Source organism: Anguilla rostrata, chromosome 3 (assembly GCF_018555375.3).
Source record: "Anguilla rostrata isolate EN2019 chromosome 3, ASM1855537v3, whole genome shotgun sequence".
NCBI classification, from domain to species: domain Eukaryota; kingdom Metazoa; phylum Chordata; class Actinopteri; order Anguilliformes; family Anguillidae; genus Anguilla; species Anguilla rostrata.
Window position 1 is genome coordinate 43,805,696 of NC_057935.1, and position 13,985 is coordinate 43,819,680.

At 39.6% G+C, this 13,985-nt stretch overlaps 1 protein-coding gene across 2 annotated transcripts in view; it reads right to left on the bottom strand.

Annotated features, from left to right (window-relative positions):
- The window catches only part of pde9aa (phosphodiesterase 9aa), a 40,552-nt gene extending 28,610 nt beyond the window's left edge, over positions 1-11,942 (bottom strand). Inside the window, exon 1 of one of the 2 annotated variants that reach the window (XM_064327787.1) lies at positions 11,647-11,942. In XM_064327787.1, the coding sequence (XP_064183857.1) occupies positions 11,647-11,709 (63 nt within the window). In that variant the 5' untranslated portion in view covers positions 11,710-11,942. The remainder of the gene's footprint in view (positions 1-11,646) is intronic. The other variant, XM_064327788.1, reaches the window with a different exon arrangement.
- Positions 11,943-13,985: the final 2,043 nt, after the last annotated feature.

The window sequence follows — 13,985 nt, forward strand, 5'->3', positions numbered from 1 at the left end:
ATGAAATATACAGAGTGGTGGTAGTTAGTCCAGGTAGTCTGAAGAGATGAGTCTTCAGACCACGGCAGAAGATGGGTAGTGAGGGAGAGGTTCGAAGAGGGACGGGGAGTTTGTTCCACCACTTGGGAGCTAGGGTGGAGAAGCTCTGTGATCCCTTTACTTGGGTGGGAGGGGGTACAAGGCGCCCTGCTGCTGCAGAGTGGAATGGTCGAGCAGGCATATAGGATCGAATCATGTCCTGCAAGTAGATAGGGGCTGTCCTGTTGGCTGCAGTGTAGGCGAGGGTCAGGACTTTGAACCGGATCCTGGCGGCGACCAGTAGCCAGTGGAGTGATTGCAGCAGAGGAGTGACGTGGGAGAATTTGGGAAGGTTGTAGATGAGTCGGGCAGCGACATGTTGAATCATGTGTAGTGGCTGTATGGCACAAGCTGGCAGGCTTGCAAGGAGAGAGTTGCAGTAATCAAGGCGGGAGGTCACCATAGCCTAGACGAGCAGCTGGGTAGAGTTTATTCACCGTTTAACTGGCACATCAAGAAAAAATCTAAGCAGCGTAAAGGCAAGCTTATGAAAGGGTGGCTAAATATATACAATGGACATGAATATACCAATATGTGACTGAAATGTACTTTTAAGCAAACAGCATGGCTAAATAAGAGGTCTGATAATGGGGGCCAGTGACTTTAGAGACTAAAACACTAAAGAAAAGGTCCCGAATGAAAGCCTGTTTCATCACCCAACAAACACGGCTCCAGGGGTGATTCTAAATATATGAGCCTGAATGCATTCTCCTATTTATTCTTTTCAAAGAGTCAGGTTCTCCAAACCTGACTTGCTGATAAATATATTTTAGACTGTGTTCTACAAAGACAGATTGCTTTGACCCTTTTTCATTTTGTTGAAAATAAACTCCTGATCCCAGCATGAAACCAAAGTTAATGGATATTAGCAGAGGGGGGGTGCTGGGATGGAGACAGACTGAGAGAAAGAGAAAGAGAGAGGGAGAGAGGGGAGATAAATGTGGAATGGCAAAGAGCACTTATATGCCTGTAAATGGCAGCTCCTGACAGCTGTGAGAGACAGTTTATTTATCTAGCAGAGTTCAAGGTCAGTCACAGACTCAGCAGGGACATCACCTGGCCCTTTTTGAATGATTCCTGTTAAAAGGGACTGCAGTTGAAAACTAGCCAGTTGGTTGCTACTGGCACATTTACAATAATGTTAATCAATGTGCATTGTCCCTATAAAAATACTTTTGTAAAACAAACAAAAAAATTAAAATAAACTCATATATATCATTCACAATTGCATTATAAGGTGTAACCCAAAACTAAGATGATTTTTCCTGGCATGATAGCCACACAAAAAAGGTTAACACTGGTAAAATTATATGTTAATAGCTGTCATTTAAAAAATTATGCTGTTATACTTTAATTAAAGACATGAATCTCACTGCACCGCTGAATCAATTACATTTTACACAAATAAATTCTGTGAAAAAATATATTTACAGGGAATATAATCTTGATAAAGGATACTTAACTTCTTCAGGTAGGATACAGTCTAGACACCATCTGGGGCCAATTCTAGATGGTGTCTAGACTCTGTCCTCCCTGAAGAATTTTGTACTACAGCAATCATTCAGGCTATGTTTCAGCCAATCATCTGTTCCTTTGTATGCTGGTAAACATATGTACACGATTACAGAGCATAAACATGTTTGATGATCAACATCACTGTATGAAGGGTCTCTGTTTCTAATATAGGTCCTGGTAAGCTACACCATGCATTCATAACTGTGCATTTGTGAATATTAATGGAAAATTGTCCTTCTTTTTTCACCACCTCGAGAAAAACAAGAACAAAAACTGCCCGGGGCAGTGCAGCATGCTGAAGTGAACCAATGCACAAACAGAAGCTGAGGAAAAACAATACAAAGAAAAGCAAACAAAACAAAAAACTTTCGGCCCGAGGTGCAACAACATACAAAAACAAAACTGCAGCCCTGAGTGCAAAACACAAATACAAAAGAAATGCAACGAAGGCACTGTGCAATCACAATACAAGTAATGCTTAAGTACAAGTGCAGTCCCTGGGCACACTCAGCTGCTAGCTTTGTATGTTTGTGCACCTCAGACCTGCTCCTTTGTTTTTGCATTTCATTTTTATGTGTTTGCACCTCAGGGCTGATCCTTTTTGTTTTTGTATGTTTGTGTTTTGCACCTCAGGGCTGCTAGTTTGTGTATGTTTGTGTTTTGCACCTCAGGGCTGATCCTTTTTGTTTTTGCATTTTCCTTTTGTATTTGTGTTTTGCACCTCAGGGCTGCTCCTTTTTGTTTTTGCATTTTCCTTTTGTATTTGTGTTTTGCACCTCAGGGCTGCTCCTTTTTGTTTTTGTATGTTGCATCTGCACCTCAGGGGCGAAAGTTCTTGTTTTTGCGTTTGCTTTTTGTTTTTGTGTTGCACTTCAGAGCCACCGTACCTATGCCCTCTTGCTCTGCTATCAGAATTCAACTTGAAGCAGTGTCTGTGATCCACCTTATTAACCAAAGTGAAAACCATAATGAAATGTTCTTGCTCATGCTAACCTGAAGAGAGAGCATAATAAGCCATTAATAATAAGCTACTAATAATGCCTTAATAAGTTTCTCTTCATAACATATCCTTGATATCCTGAACTATTCTCATTGCCCTTTTTGTACTTTTCCAAGGGTCTGTATCATTTTTACAGTGGGGTTTAGACACAGTGCTCGAAATATGGTCTGACAAAGGCTAAACAGGGGTGGGCAAAAATCTTTTTTATGGATTTCATGCCAACATCCGCTCTTAATTATTCAACTACCACAATAATTTTAGTTTTTGGACATTTCTTGATTAGCTCATGAATGCCAGCTAAAGAGCCAGTCTTGTGTCACTACATGAAACATGGTGTAATTCTTAAGAGGCATGTGTACTCAAGGTATTAGCTAATGAAGTCAGAGTATTTGGTGGAAGCAAAAACCCAAATGCAAAAAGACCCTCCAGGAACAGAACTGGCCTCCCCTGGGCTTGCTAAACATCATAGTATCCTTTTTTAACTTCACACTGACTGCTGTAGGTCCAGATAAATTTGTGTCTATTATACCATTAGAAGGCACTCTGGTAACTCTTGAAATTGAATCCTGTCTGCATTGCCCTTGCCTGGTCCCATTTTATTATTTGTCATTCATTGTTTATCAAGGTGACTCATACTGTTCTGCATTTCCCGCAGCCCACGTGAAGACACCTCAACCTTTCCGCCACCATCAGTTTCCCCTCAACACTCATTGCACCAAACAGCTGCCTACATAAATCTAACCAACCAACCATTCAATTAATCAAGCAATTAACTAACCAACTAAACAATCTAATATACACATAGGTCAATCAACAACTAACCAGTCAGTTAATCATCCCATCAATCTACCAAACCATCAATATACAGTAAGGAGTAGCTGTTCCAACTGTAATGGAATCATCTAGTGGTCTGAGAATTAAAAGTCTAACTGAATACACTCAAATCCTGGCCAATATGTTCTATAGGATGCAGAAGCTAAGCTGTTGTGCTGTTTCTGTGGTGTTACTGTAGCCATTGTGTTCCTGTGGCTATCGTGTTGCTAAGGTGGCCATGCTGATGGTTTCATTGTTGTGATGGGCATAGACGACATTCACAGTGGCAGCTCACGTTTCAATCAATAGAGAATGAATTGTGTGGGTGTATTCAGTTGTCTATGTGTTGCTTGTGTACCTGTGTGCAGTTTGTGAGCAGAGTCATTTTAGCAAATATCAAACAGAATACAGATATCTATTTCAAGAGAATATTTTCCAGTTTTGTTCTCTGATGAGGCCCTCTGTCAATAGTACAGCCAGGGCAATGCAGCTGAAGTGTGTGTATTCCTTAAATACGCTCAGGTCAAATAGTACAACAAGAAAGCGACTATTTTACACACAACAGTCCACACCTGTATTAAAGGAGAGCCTGTGCCTATTTTATAGCCAACAGGACAACCAGTTACTATTATCTCACACAGAATGGCAGGAGAGCCAGTGACTATTTTGCACCCGGCAGTCCACATGGTACTTCTGGAGGCAGCACCGATCAAAGGCAAGGCTTGTATATCACTGACTTTCTATGTTTATATTTAATGTGATTTTAATTTCTTGTGGTAAGAATAATTTTCAGTAAAGTATATTCTAATAAAGGGGAGTAAGACTCCAGTCCTGTAGGTGCTGCAATGTCTGCTGGTTTTCAGTGTTTCAGGCTAGAGTCCACAAGCTAGGAAGAAAACCACAAAAACCTACAAACATTGGAGATTTCTTTCCTAAACTATACTACATGTACTAATGGCTGATGAAGCCAAGGGCAAGCCTTGAACTTCAGATTACAGCCCTCAGCCTGTATGCACAACGAGAACTTTTACTGGCTGAGCCACTTTATAGAGCCCAGTATGTACACATGGTGAGAGCCACTGGGCCAATTGATTATAAAGCACTGGCTGGAGTCGTTTGGGAGAAGGAATCAGGGAAATCTATGACCACGCCTACTCGTTAAGTGGCACATGCACCTGGGCTGAATTGTGCAATCAGCCCAAGGTTTATTTGAGTCTGCACCCTGTGAGGAAGAATGGCAAAGCTTTTATCTCCTCATATGCTCTTCTTAAAAGATATAATATATGCTACACACCGTAACCACCTTATCACCCTATGTCCAACTATTCTGTCTCTCTCAGAGATGTGTTGAATCTTGTGACAGACACAATCTCCCAGTCTAGTCCTTGCAGTGCCAACTGTGGCCAGCAGCCCCACAGGGAAAGTACAATCAGGTCCAGCATTGCAAGAGATTGGAGGGTTCAATTGGCAGGGATTATGGCACCTCGTTGCTCACTACTGACCCCTGTTGGTTCATTGGACACCCCTCAAAGTCCATCTGTTGGTCTTCACTTGAAGTGTCTTCCTCCTACTCACGTCTGTGTGAGCCCAGCTTGTGAACTGTAGTGTGGTAAGAACTGCAGCGATATGACATGCTTCGGACACATTTATTTGCAATCTCCTGAATTGATATTGGTGGTTGCAACAAAGAGCACAGATGTGCATATACAATTGGGCATTCCAAATTGGGGACAAAAGGAGGACAAAGCATAAAAAACTATCAACATAAGTCCTGTGAATGACAGTACCAACTTAGTAAATGCATGACATGATAATATGAGTGTATGCAAAGTGCTAATTAACATAAGTTACGAGAACTAGTGTTGGCTACTGATAAAGAGGAAACAGAAAAACCATTTTTAAAAAACACAGATGAAACACTTTTAGGAAAGGAAAAAAAAAAACCTTCAACAGTCTCCCCTTACAAATGATGCACCTTACTGGTTAAAAGTCTAAGACCAAAGACCCCTAGCACATGCATATTTCCCAGGTGTTGTGTCAAAAAAAAGATAATCAGCACCAGTGTTGTTTCAGTCTGCTGGGAATTACTCACATTTAAACAGCTCAAATGCCTTTTCTTCTGGCTCGGTTGATACAGGCTTCACCAGATAAAATGATAAACTGATGAAACCGCAGTTAAATAAGAGACGCTTACTCCCCCAAAATAGCACCCCAGACATTCTGACAGGAAAATTCTCTACCCTCTGAGAGGAGGATTAGACATATGTTCATTGCTGGATGTGAAGTTCAGGATTCTCAAACTTGGTCCAATAGGGTGTCTGGTTTCTGTTTCAGTCGATCTCTATCAATTACTATTGTGTAAATTCTTACATAGCGTTTTTTAATTAACAGTTACATAATGCAATTTTTCCTTGCCAATTTTCTTCATTTCCTGCAAATGGTTTCGTTTCTGTGGTCAGGTCTTCATAATTGTAATAATGTAACAATTTCACCAGTCAGTCTTTAATTTAATTAAAAAGTATAACCTCTTTCTAAAAGAATTGTATGCCATATAGCACATCACAGAAAATAAAGGTATCTAAATGAAAGATCTAAATGAAAGTTTGGGGATGGAAATATGGGGAATTTATTCTCCATGGCATAAATAGCTATTTTTTAACATAATGTAGCTTAGTTATGCAAATCATTCCTTAATAGACAGTAAAAGTATATAAGTAAGAACAATTAACAGCTTCTTACAATTCAGGGATTGCAATCATGCTTGGAACAAAAACCAGCATGCACAGTTGGGCACAGGTACGTGTTTTTGTAACCTACCATAACCCGAGGAACGGACGTAGAGAAACCAAATTACTTACAACAAGAATACTGAGTACACAACGTTTTATGGATTGTTATATTAAAGAAGTTCTAACACACTGTATGCACACTGGAAGTACACTGGAAGTTTGTTCGTTTTATTTGGCCTGCTTCATGAACATCTCTACTACAGGAGGAACTGTGCAAATATTCTGTTAGGATCCACTTCCTGTGACCGAGACCCAGTTTGTCAAACTTAGTTAAAGTGGAGCATGACTGATTGTAAAAAGCTTTATCACAGAATGGGCTAGACTTCACGTTCTAAAAACGTGCTGGAGTGTTTTCTTATAGTTCCACGCTCCCCATTCCTCTTCCTCATCGTCTGACTCCTCCACCCCCTCCTTCTCCTTCAAGGTGAAGATCCATATCTAAACCTGGCCTTGCAGCTTAATCCAGGACTCCAGCACACAAGTTCTACATTTACCAGTGAAACTGTGTGTGCATGTGCTTGTGTATGCAGGATGTGAGACAGCATGTATGTTCTGTGTGCATGCGTGTGAGTTATTCTATGCTGCTGTGTATGTCCCTGAGTGTACTGTACATGTATGTGTGTGTGCATGTGAATTTGTACACATTATGTATAGATATGCGAGTGTGTTTATGTATATTTGTGCATATGGAAATATGTGTATATGAATGCATGTTTATATGAGAGTGTGTTTATGTATGTGTGTGAATATGAAAATATGTGTGCATGTATGCATGTAGAACCAAACATTTTTCATTAGCTCCAAAATTCTATAGAATATGTTGCTTGTTGTAAAATGTTTTTGATTTATAATTTAGTTAATTTAACATTAGCTCCAAAATTCTATAGAATATGTTGCTTGTTGTAAAATGTTTTTGATTTATAATTTAGTTAATTTAACAAATTGTCATAGTCCTGCGATGGACTGGCGACCTGTCCAGGATGTGTTCCTGCCTTTTGCCCAATGCATGCTGGGATAGGATACAGGACCCCCCTTGGAATAAGTGGGTTAAATAATGGATGGATGGATAATTAATAGTCATAGTCCCCATTGGAGTTAAAACTAGATTTTATCTTCTGTTAAAGTTTTTAATCTAGACTTTACTTTTTTCATTATCCTAGGCAATGTCCATTAGCTCTGCAATTTTCTACTTATAAAAAAGACTTTTCTTATTCAATGTAAGCTCCTGTTACGCCAACATAAGCTAGTTATCTTGGATGACTTTATCAAGTTAATCAGTTTGGTAACATGCTATGTCAAACACTATATTTGACACAATCCTACCATACACAGTAAGCTCCATTATGTTTGGGACACATTTTTTCATGATTTAGCTCAGTACATGCAGTTGAAGTGCAGATTCTCAGCTTCTATTAAAGGGTATTTTTAATCAATTTTGGTTTCACCATGTAGAAATGACTTTTTATACATAGTCTGCCTGACCTCAAACCCCCCCCCCCCCCCCTCGTTTCAGGGTATCATAACATTTGGGACAAATGGCTTCATATGTGTTTCTGATAAGTCCAGTGTGTTCCAATTGCTTCCTTAGTGCAGTTATAAAAAAGATTTCAGTATCTATTCTTGATTCTAGGCTTTTGATTGACTTTGGAGTCTGTTATTAGCATTTGTCAACATGAGAACCAGAGTTGTGCCAATGAAAGTCAAGGAAGTAATTATGAGGCTGAGAAAAACAGGCAGAAACATGTGTCAAACCTCGCAAGGTCATTAATCACAAACAAAGTCCAGTTGATGACAGAAGAATACTCACCATAATCAAGAAAAAAACCCTGATACCTGTCAAACGGATCAGAAACAGACTACAGGAGGCAGCCGTGGATGTGTCAGTGACTACTGTCCACAGAAGACTTCACAAACAGAACTACAGAGGTTACACTGCCTTCAAGATACACACCACTAGTTAACCGCAAAAGCAGAATGACCAGGATGCAGTCTGCTAAGAAGTACTACAAGAGCCTTCAATAAGTACTAAAAGAGTCCTAGATAAAGGTCTTGTGGACAGATGAGACCAAGACTGACTTCAGAGTGATGTCAAAAGCAATGTATAGAGGCCAGTGTGTGGATCTATGAAACATGATATAGGAGGGGTTATGGTTTGGGCATGTATGGCTGCTACAGATATTGGCTCACTTGTCTGCATTGATGAAGTAACTGTAGATAGCAGCAGCAGTATTAATTCTGCAGCGTACAGAAGCATCTTATATGCTCAAGAGAAAACCTAAGGCAACTATCTTCCGAAACAAGCAGGAGCTGAAGATGTCTGCAGTACAGTCCTGGCAGAGCATCACCAGAGAAGGTACTCAGCACCTAGTAATGTTTATGGGTCGCAGACTTCAAGTAGTCATTGCATGAAAAGGACATGCAACAAAGTACTAAATATGACTACTTTCATTTACATAACATTAATTTGTCCCAAACATTATGGCACCCTGGAATAGGGGCTATGCATAAAAAGTGCTGCAATTATCACATGGTGAAACCAAAGTGCATAAAAATACCCTTAAATAAAAGATGAGTGTATTTATAGATAAGTATACTTAAACCATATGTAAATTTGTTCATTAAAAATATAAAATTGTGGAGTACAGAGCCAAATGAAAAAACATGTCTTTGTCCCAAACATTATGAAGCTCATTGTACATTTAAGCACTATCTAAGCCACAAAGGACTCATTATTAGCTGTACCTTGAATGAAAGTAGCTAGCTAATGTTAGATTTAGCGGCAATCAGAACTGTTACAGGAATAAAACACAAAGATAAAGCATACGATATAAAGCTAATTCATCATAGTGCCTGGCTTTGAAGCTCATAATGTTATGTTGCTAGCCATGTTTTTAAATGCACATATTTCAGTGGTTTCCCAGCAGACCAGTTATCTTGCCAAACATGGCAAAATGGTACCTGTCGGGAAGTGAGTCACATCCCATTAGGTTTCATTTTTGCTGAGCAAAAAACAGTTATTTCATGGAATTATTGCTGAACAAACTGAGTATGACGATATGAGAGTCACATGAGGCATTAACATTATACACTCTCGTTTATGCAGGTTTGGTACGGCTATCATTTGCTATTTATATTTACATAATAAAATATTTTTATAATTTGTTCAGAACCCAATACTTAATTGCACTGATGCTAGTGACGTAACATTTATTCAGATTGAAAGTCTTTCTGCAAAGCCAAGGAAAAGTTACTGCCAATTATGCATCACCCTGCAGTGCAAATGGCCACAGTCATCATTGCCGTGGTTAGGATTCAGTCCCAAACTGTGGGGTACATTCATGCACAAGAACAGTCCCTTAATAGGATGAGCCACCTAGAAACCAGACTGTCTTTTATTTTATTTTAATCGCTGTCTGAACAGGTGGCCAACCAAGTGAGCAAATTCGAAATGTAGACATCCAGACGGGTATAAATCTAGGTTGAGAGACATTTCAACATAAACGAACGAGGTTAACCACAATATAACTCAGGTTTTACGTGGATATAGTGAGGCTATATCCAAGTCGGCTAGGTTCTACATAACTGTATGACATGGCTGTGTGATGGCAACTAACCTACTGTGTAGCTAATAAGTTTTATTTGGAGGATAGGCTGTATTTACTTATATTTACCATATGGTCAAGTGACTTTGAACGGCTGCTGTGAGAAAGCAGAGCTCTTTACAACAGACAACTTTTCCATCTCTGTTGGCAAAGGCGAGCAGTTGCTCCACAGACACCATCTCTTATGCCCTACTCTCATCTCCCTTGGCCCCCAATCTTCATCGTTTCGATTAATTTGATGACGGCTGTCCTCTGTGCTTTTATGCTGAGTAATGTCCTGCTCTGGCTCCAATCAAAAAGGCTGAACAGAAGACATGTTTAATGCCGCTCAATGGACAAGAGCGATGGACCGGGAGACCCGTGCAACCATTTGACATCACTACCCAGGGTGCATTGCGATGGATATAACAATGGGGACCTACGAGTTTTTAATTTTTAAAATAACAAAAATCTTTCATGTGGTTATTATGACATATTTATATAATTGAAGGCATTTACACCATATTAAGGCCTACAAGTCTTAACAGGCAGAATTCCCTTTAAGCCCCTCTCTCTGTCTATTTTTAATCCTTCAAACTATATGAAGCGTAGTTTGCACTCCCCTGCCACCCCCCCCCCACCCCTTAGGGGCCACAGACCACAGATTATGACAGCTCTGCCTGCTTTACAATTAAAATGGCAAAGTGCTCCATTCCGCCATTACCTTGTACCGAGGTTATTGACAGGGCTGATTGCCACAATACGTTGGATTAATAACTAAATATATACAATTTCCCCATTTTGTTAAGCTATGAGCGTACATCAACAGAACTGCACACCGCTGCTCTAATTTGTATTCACATTATATAATCAGTGTATTACATTTAATTTTGCTTATCAGTGTTAATCTAAAAGCTAAGCTAAATTGCATATTTTTCAGAGATGTGATTCAATATAATGTTCTCAGTTACAAGAATGAAGCTCTGAATCTAAAGAGGACTGATAGTTATGCTGAAATATGTAATTGTGGTCAAAGATTATTGAAAACTGCACTCAGTCAGAATAGGTCTCATTTGTTCTCAGTTGCTGTTTCTGAAATTCAATTAGCTCTAAAATTGTGTTTAACTGGAATTATCAGCATTCTTAGCTATTCTTAAATCAATTTTCATAATGTATAATCATATGCACATCAAAGCAGAATACAATCTATGATTACTATTAAATGATTTCTATATTTGTATTATTATATACACACACACCACATTCTTGTCATATTTGGTTATTTAGCTCTGTTAAGAACCAACACAGAATTTGGGGGGAAACAATGTAGCTGAAATGACAGGTTTCAGTGACAGCCAGAATTACAAACAAAAAAAGGGATGTAAGATATACTCATTACCTTAGCTGGAACCCTACCGCAGGGCACTGGTAAACAGTTACCTGCTGATGCTGTTATATGTAAAAGCATTCTAAGCTTTAACTGCCTTTCTAACATTAAATGATAATAATAGTAATAATAATAATAATAATAATAATAATAATAATAATAAGAAGAAGAAGAAGAAGAAGAAGAAAAATTCATCGTTTTTCTCTATCACACGGTTATTCATTATTACCACTCAGCTGCAAATAATGTGAATGTATCTTTTCAAAGCCTTTGCTAATGTTACATAAGCCTTCAGCTGATTCAACTCCAGCTACTTATTTCCCCATTTCTACCCATAGACTACTGTAAGCTAATTTCGGTGATAAACATCTGATAAAACCGATTTCTTAAAGGCTAATTAACGGCATTGCTGTTTTCTCAGAAACATTATTCACGCTGACCAAGAAGGAACAGAGCCAGAATTACCGCGCGATTCACGGTTACCTTCTGAATTCTGCCATCGACGTCCAGGTAGATAACTCTGTACACCGACGACGCAGACCCCATCACTACCCCTCTCTCAGTGTCACTGAGACAGCAGAACGCCGTCAGAGCGGTAGTCTGTCAAGAACTGTCCCCGAACCGCGACTTGATAAATAGGAAATTAAATTATCCCATAACCAGAAATCTCTCTTCTGACTGTCACTTTTCTCCTCACTGTCACCTCCGCAACCTGCCCACCGCCCCCTTCTCTTTCCTCTCTCACTCCTCTTTCCCTCACTCCGCAGCTGCGGCCGACAGAGTGAGAGAGAGTTTTTGGAGAGATAAGAGCACTAAAGCGTCCCTCTCATCGTCATGGTTACCACTCTCCTAAAAGACGCGGGAGACAGGCATTGCAAGAGACACCCACACCATTTCATCCTCCTCGTTCATTTTCGTAGGTTGGATCACGCACTGCATTCAGTAGCCTAGGCATAGGCATGACTATGGTGAATGCGTTTATACGGTTTAGACAGTTGCCTCGATAAGATAGGACGTGCCTATGGTGAATGCAGAGAGAGTTGCCTCGATAAGATAAAATGCTGTTTCAGGTTTTAAAAAACAACAGAAAACATCCAGAAATCACTGACTCCACAATTTAGGCTATTGTAAAATTGACCATCGTACTATAAGATAACCGTACTGTAGCATTGTTTAAAAGGCGGCGTGAAAATGCTTTGCCAGATGGCAAATCAATCAGGAAGACTCCAGTTCAGGGCAGCAGATTGACAGTGTGGAGGAGTGTGATGATGTGGATATGTGTATGCGAGAGAGAGCATATGTGCCAGTATTAGACAGCAAAAGCAAAAGGTATCTTATTGAATTGATTTTAATCAAAGTTGCAACAGCTGTACATAATAAAAACTATTATCTTCAAATTATGTATACATTCAATTAACACTGAAGTTCAAGCTATACACATACACAACGATCACATTCATATTATTATGCAAACATAAATATGAACTTGAAAGCTATTATCATTTTTTTCCTCATTCGTATTTTCATCTTTTGTAATTTTATTAGAGGTCTACTCTGACTAACAGCTCCAATTACAGCACAATACATTGCCACCAGGCAATCTGAGTGGCCTCAAAAAGTAGAACTAAAAAACAACCTATTTGCAGGCCTCTTTTCCATAAAGACGGGATATATTTCAAAACAGTTTGTTGGCCATTATGTTAAAGTTCAAATGGTCATATCATGAAATGAAAATTAGAATTATTCAGTTGACCAGTGTTTAGCTGAGTAAAGCATTAGCCTACCCCAGACATCAGATCTGAATTTCCTTTTTCTCTATGAAAGCGTGATGGCCTGGGTATAGGTAGCCTTGTCCTCCTGATGAGCCTTCTCTTCCTATGGCCACAGAGGTTTTTGTCTTTGGTAGTCCTCAAACCACAGGTGCTTTTCCTTCAGGTACAATAAGTGCTTGAAAGTTTTTCAGACATTTTGCATTATGAACTATAGAGTCACTATACGAGGGGCACTTTTGTTGTCGAGGACTTTTAGCCAAGACTATGTAGTGTCTATTAGCTCATGGACTGTTGTGGACTGGACCAGTGTTGTGATCTTCAGATCCTCCCCATTTTGATTAAAATAATAATTGATGAATTGAGGGATGTGATTGAGTAGTTTGTATTTAAATGTTATTAAGGGTAACTTGCACAGCTGCACGGCCTGAATCAATCACATGCTGAAACACACCAAAGACAGACACTGGCCCTCCAGGAGTCTGACACCCCTCATTTAGGGTGGAGCTCTGTTCATTTCCTTTGTTGTGAGATGCTTTTTACGCATCAGAGAAATGAGAATATGATGTATGACTCTTAAAAGTGAGGATCAAGATGGGAAGAGAAGAGTAGAGAAGAGAAGGAACTGCTCCTTATCCAAAGCATACCACCTCATCTGTGAAGCATGGTGGAGGTAGTGTTATGGCATGGGCATGTATGGCTGCCACTGGAACTGGTTCCCTTGTATTTATTGATGATATGACTAATGATAAAAGCAGCAGGATGAGCTCTGAAGTGTATAGGGTGATATTATCTGCTCATATTCAGCCAAATGCTTCAAAACTCACTGGATGGCGCTTCACAGTGCAGATGGACAATGACCTGAAGCATACTGCGAAAGCAACCCATGACTTATTTAAGGCAAAGAAGTGGAATGTTCTGCAATGGCCAAGTCAATCATCTGACCTGAATCCAATTGAGCATGCATTTCACTTGCTGAAGGCAAAACTGAAGGCAAAACGCCCCAAGAACAAACAGGAACTGAAGACAGCTGCAGTAGAGGCCTGGCAGAGC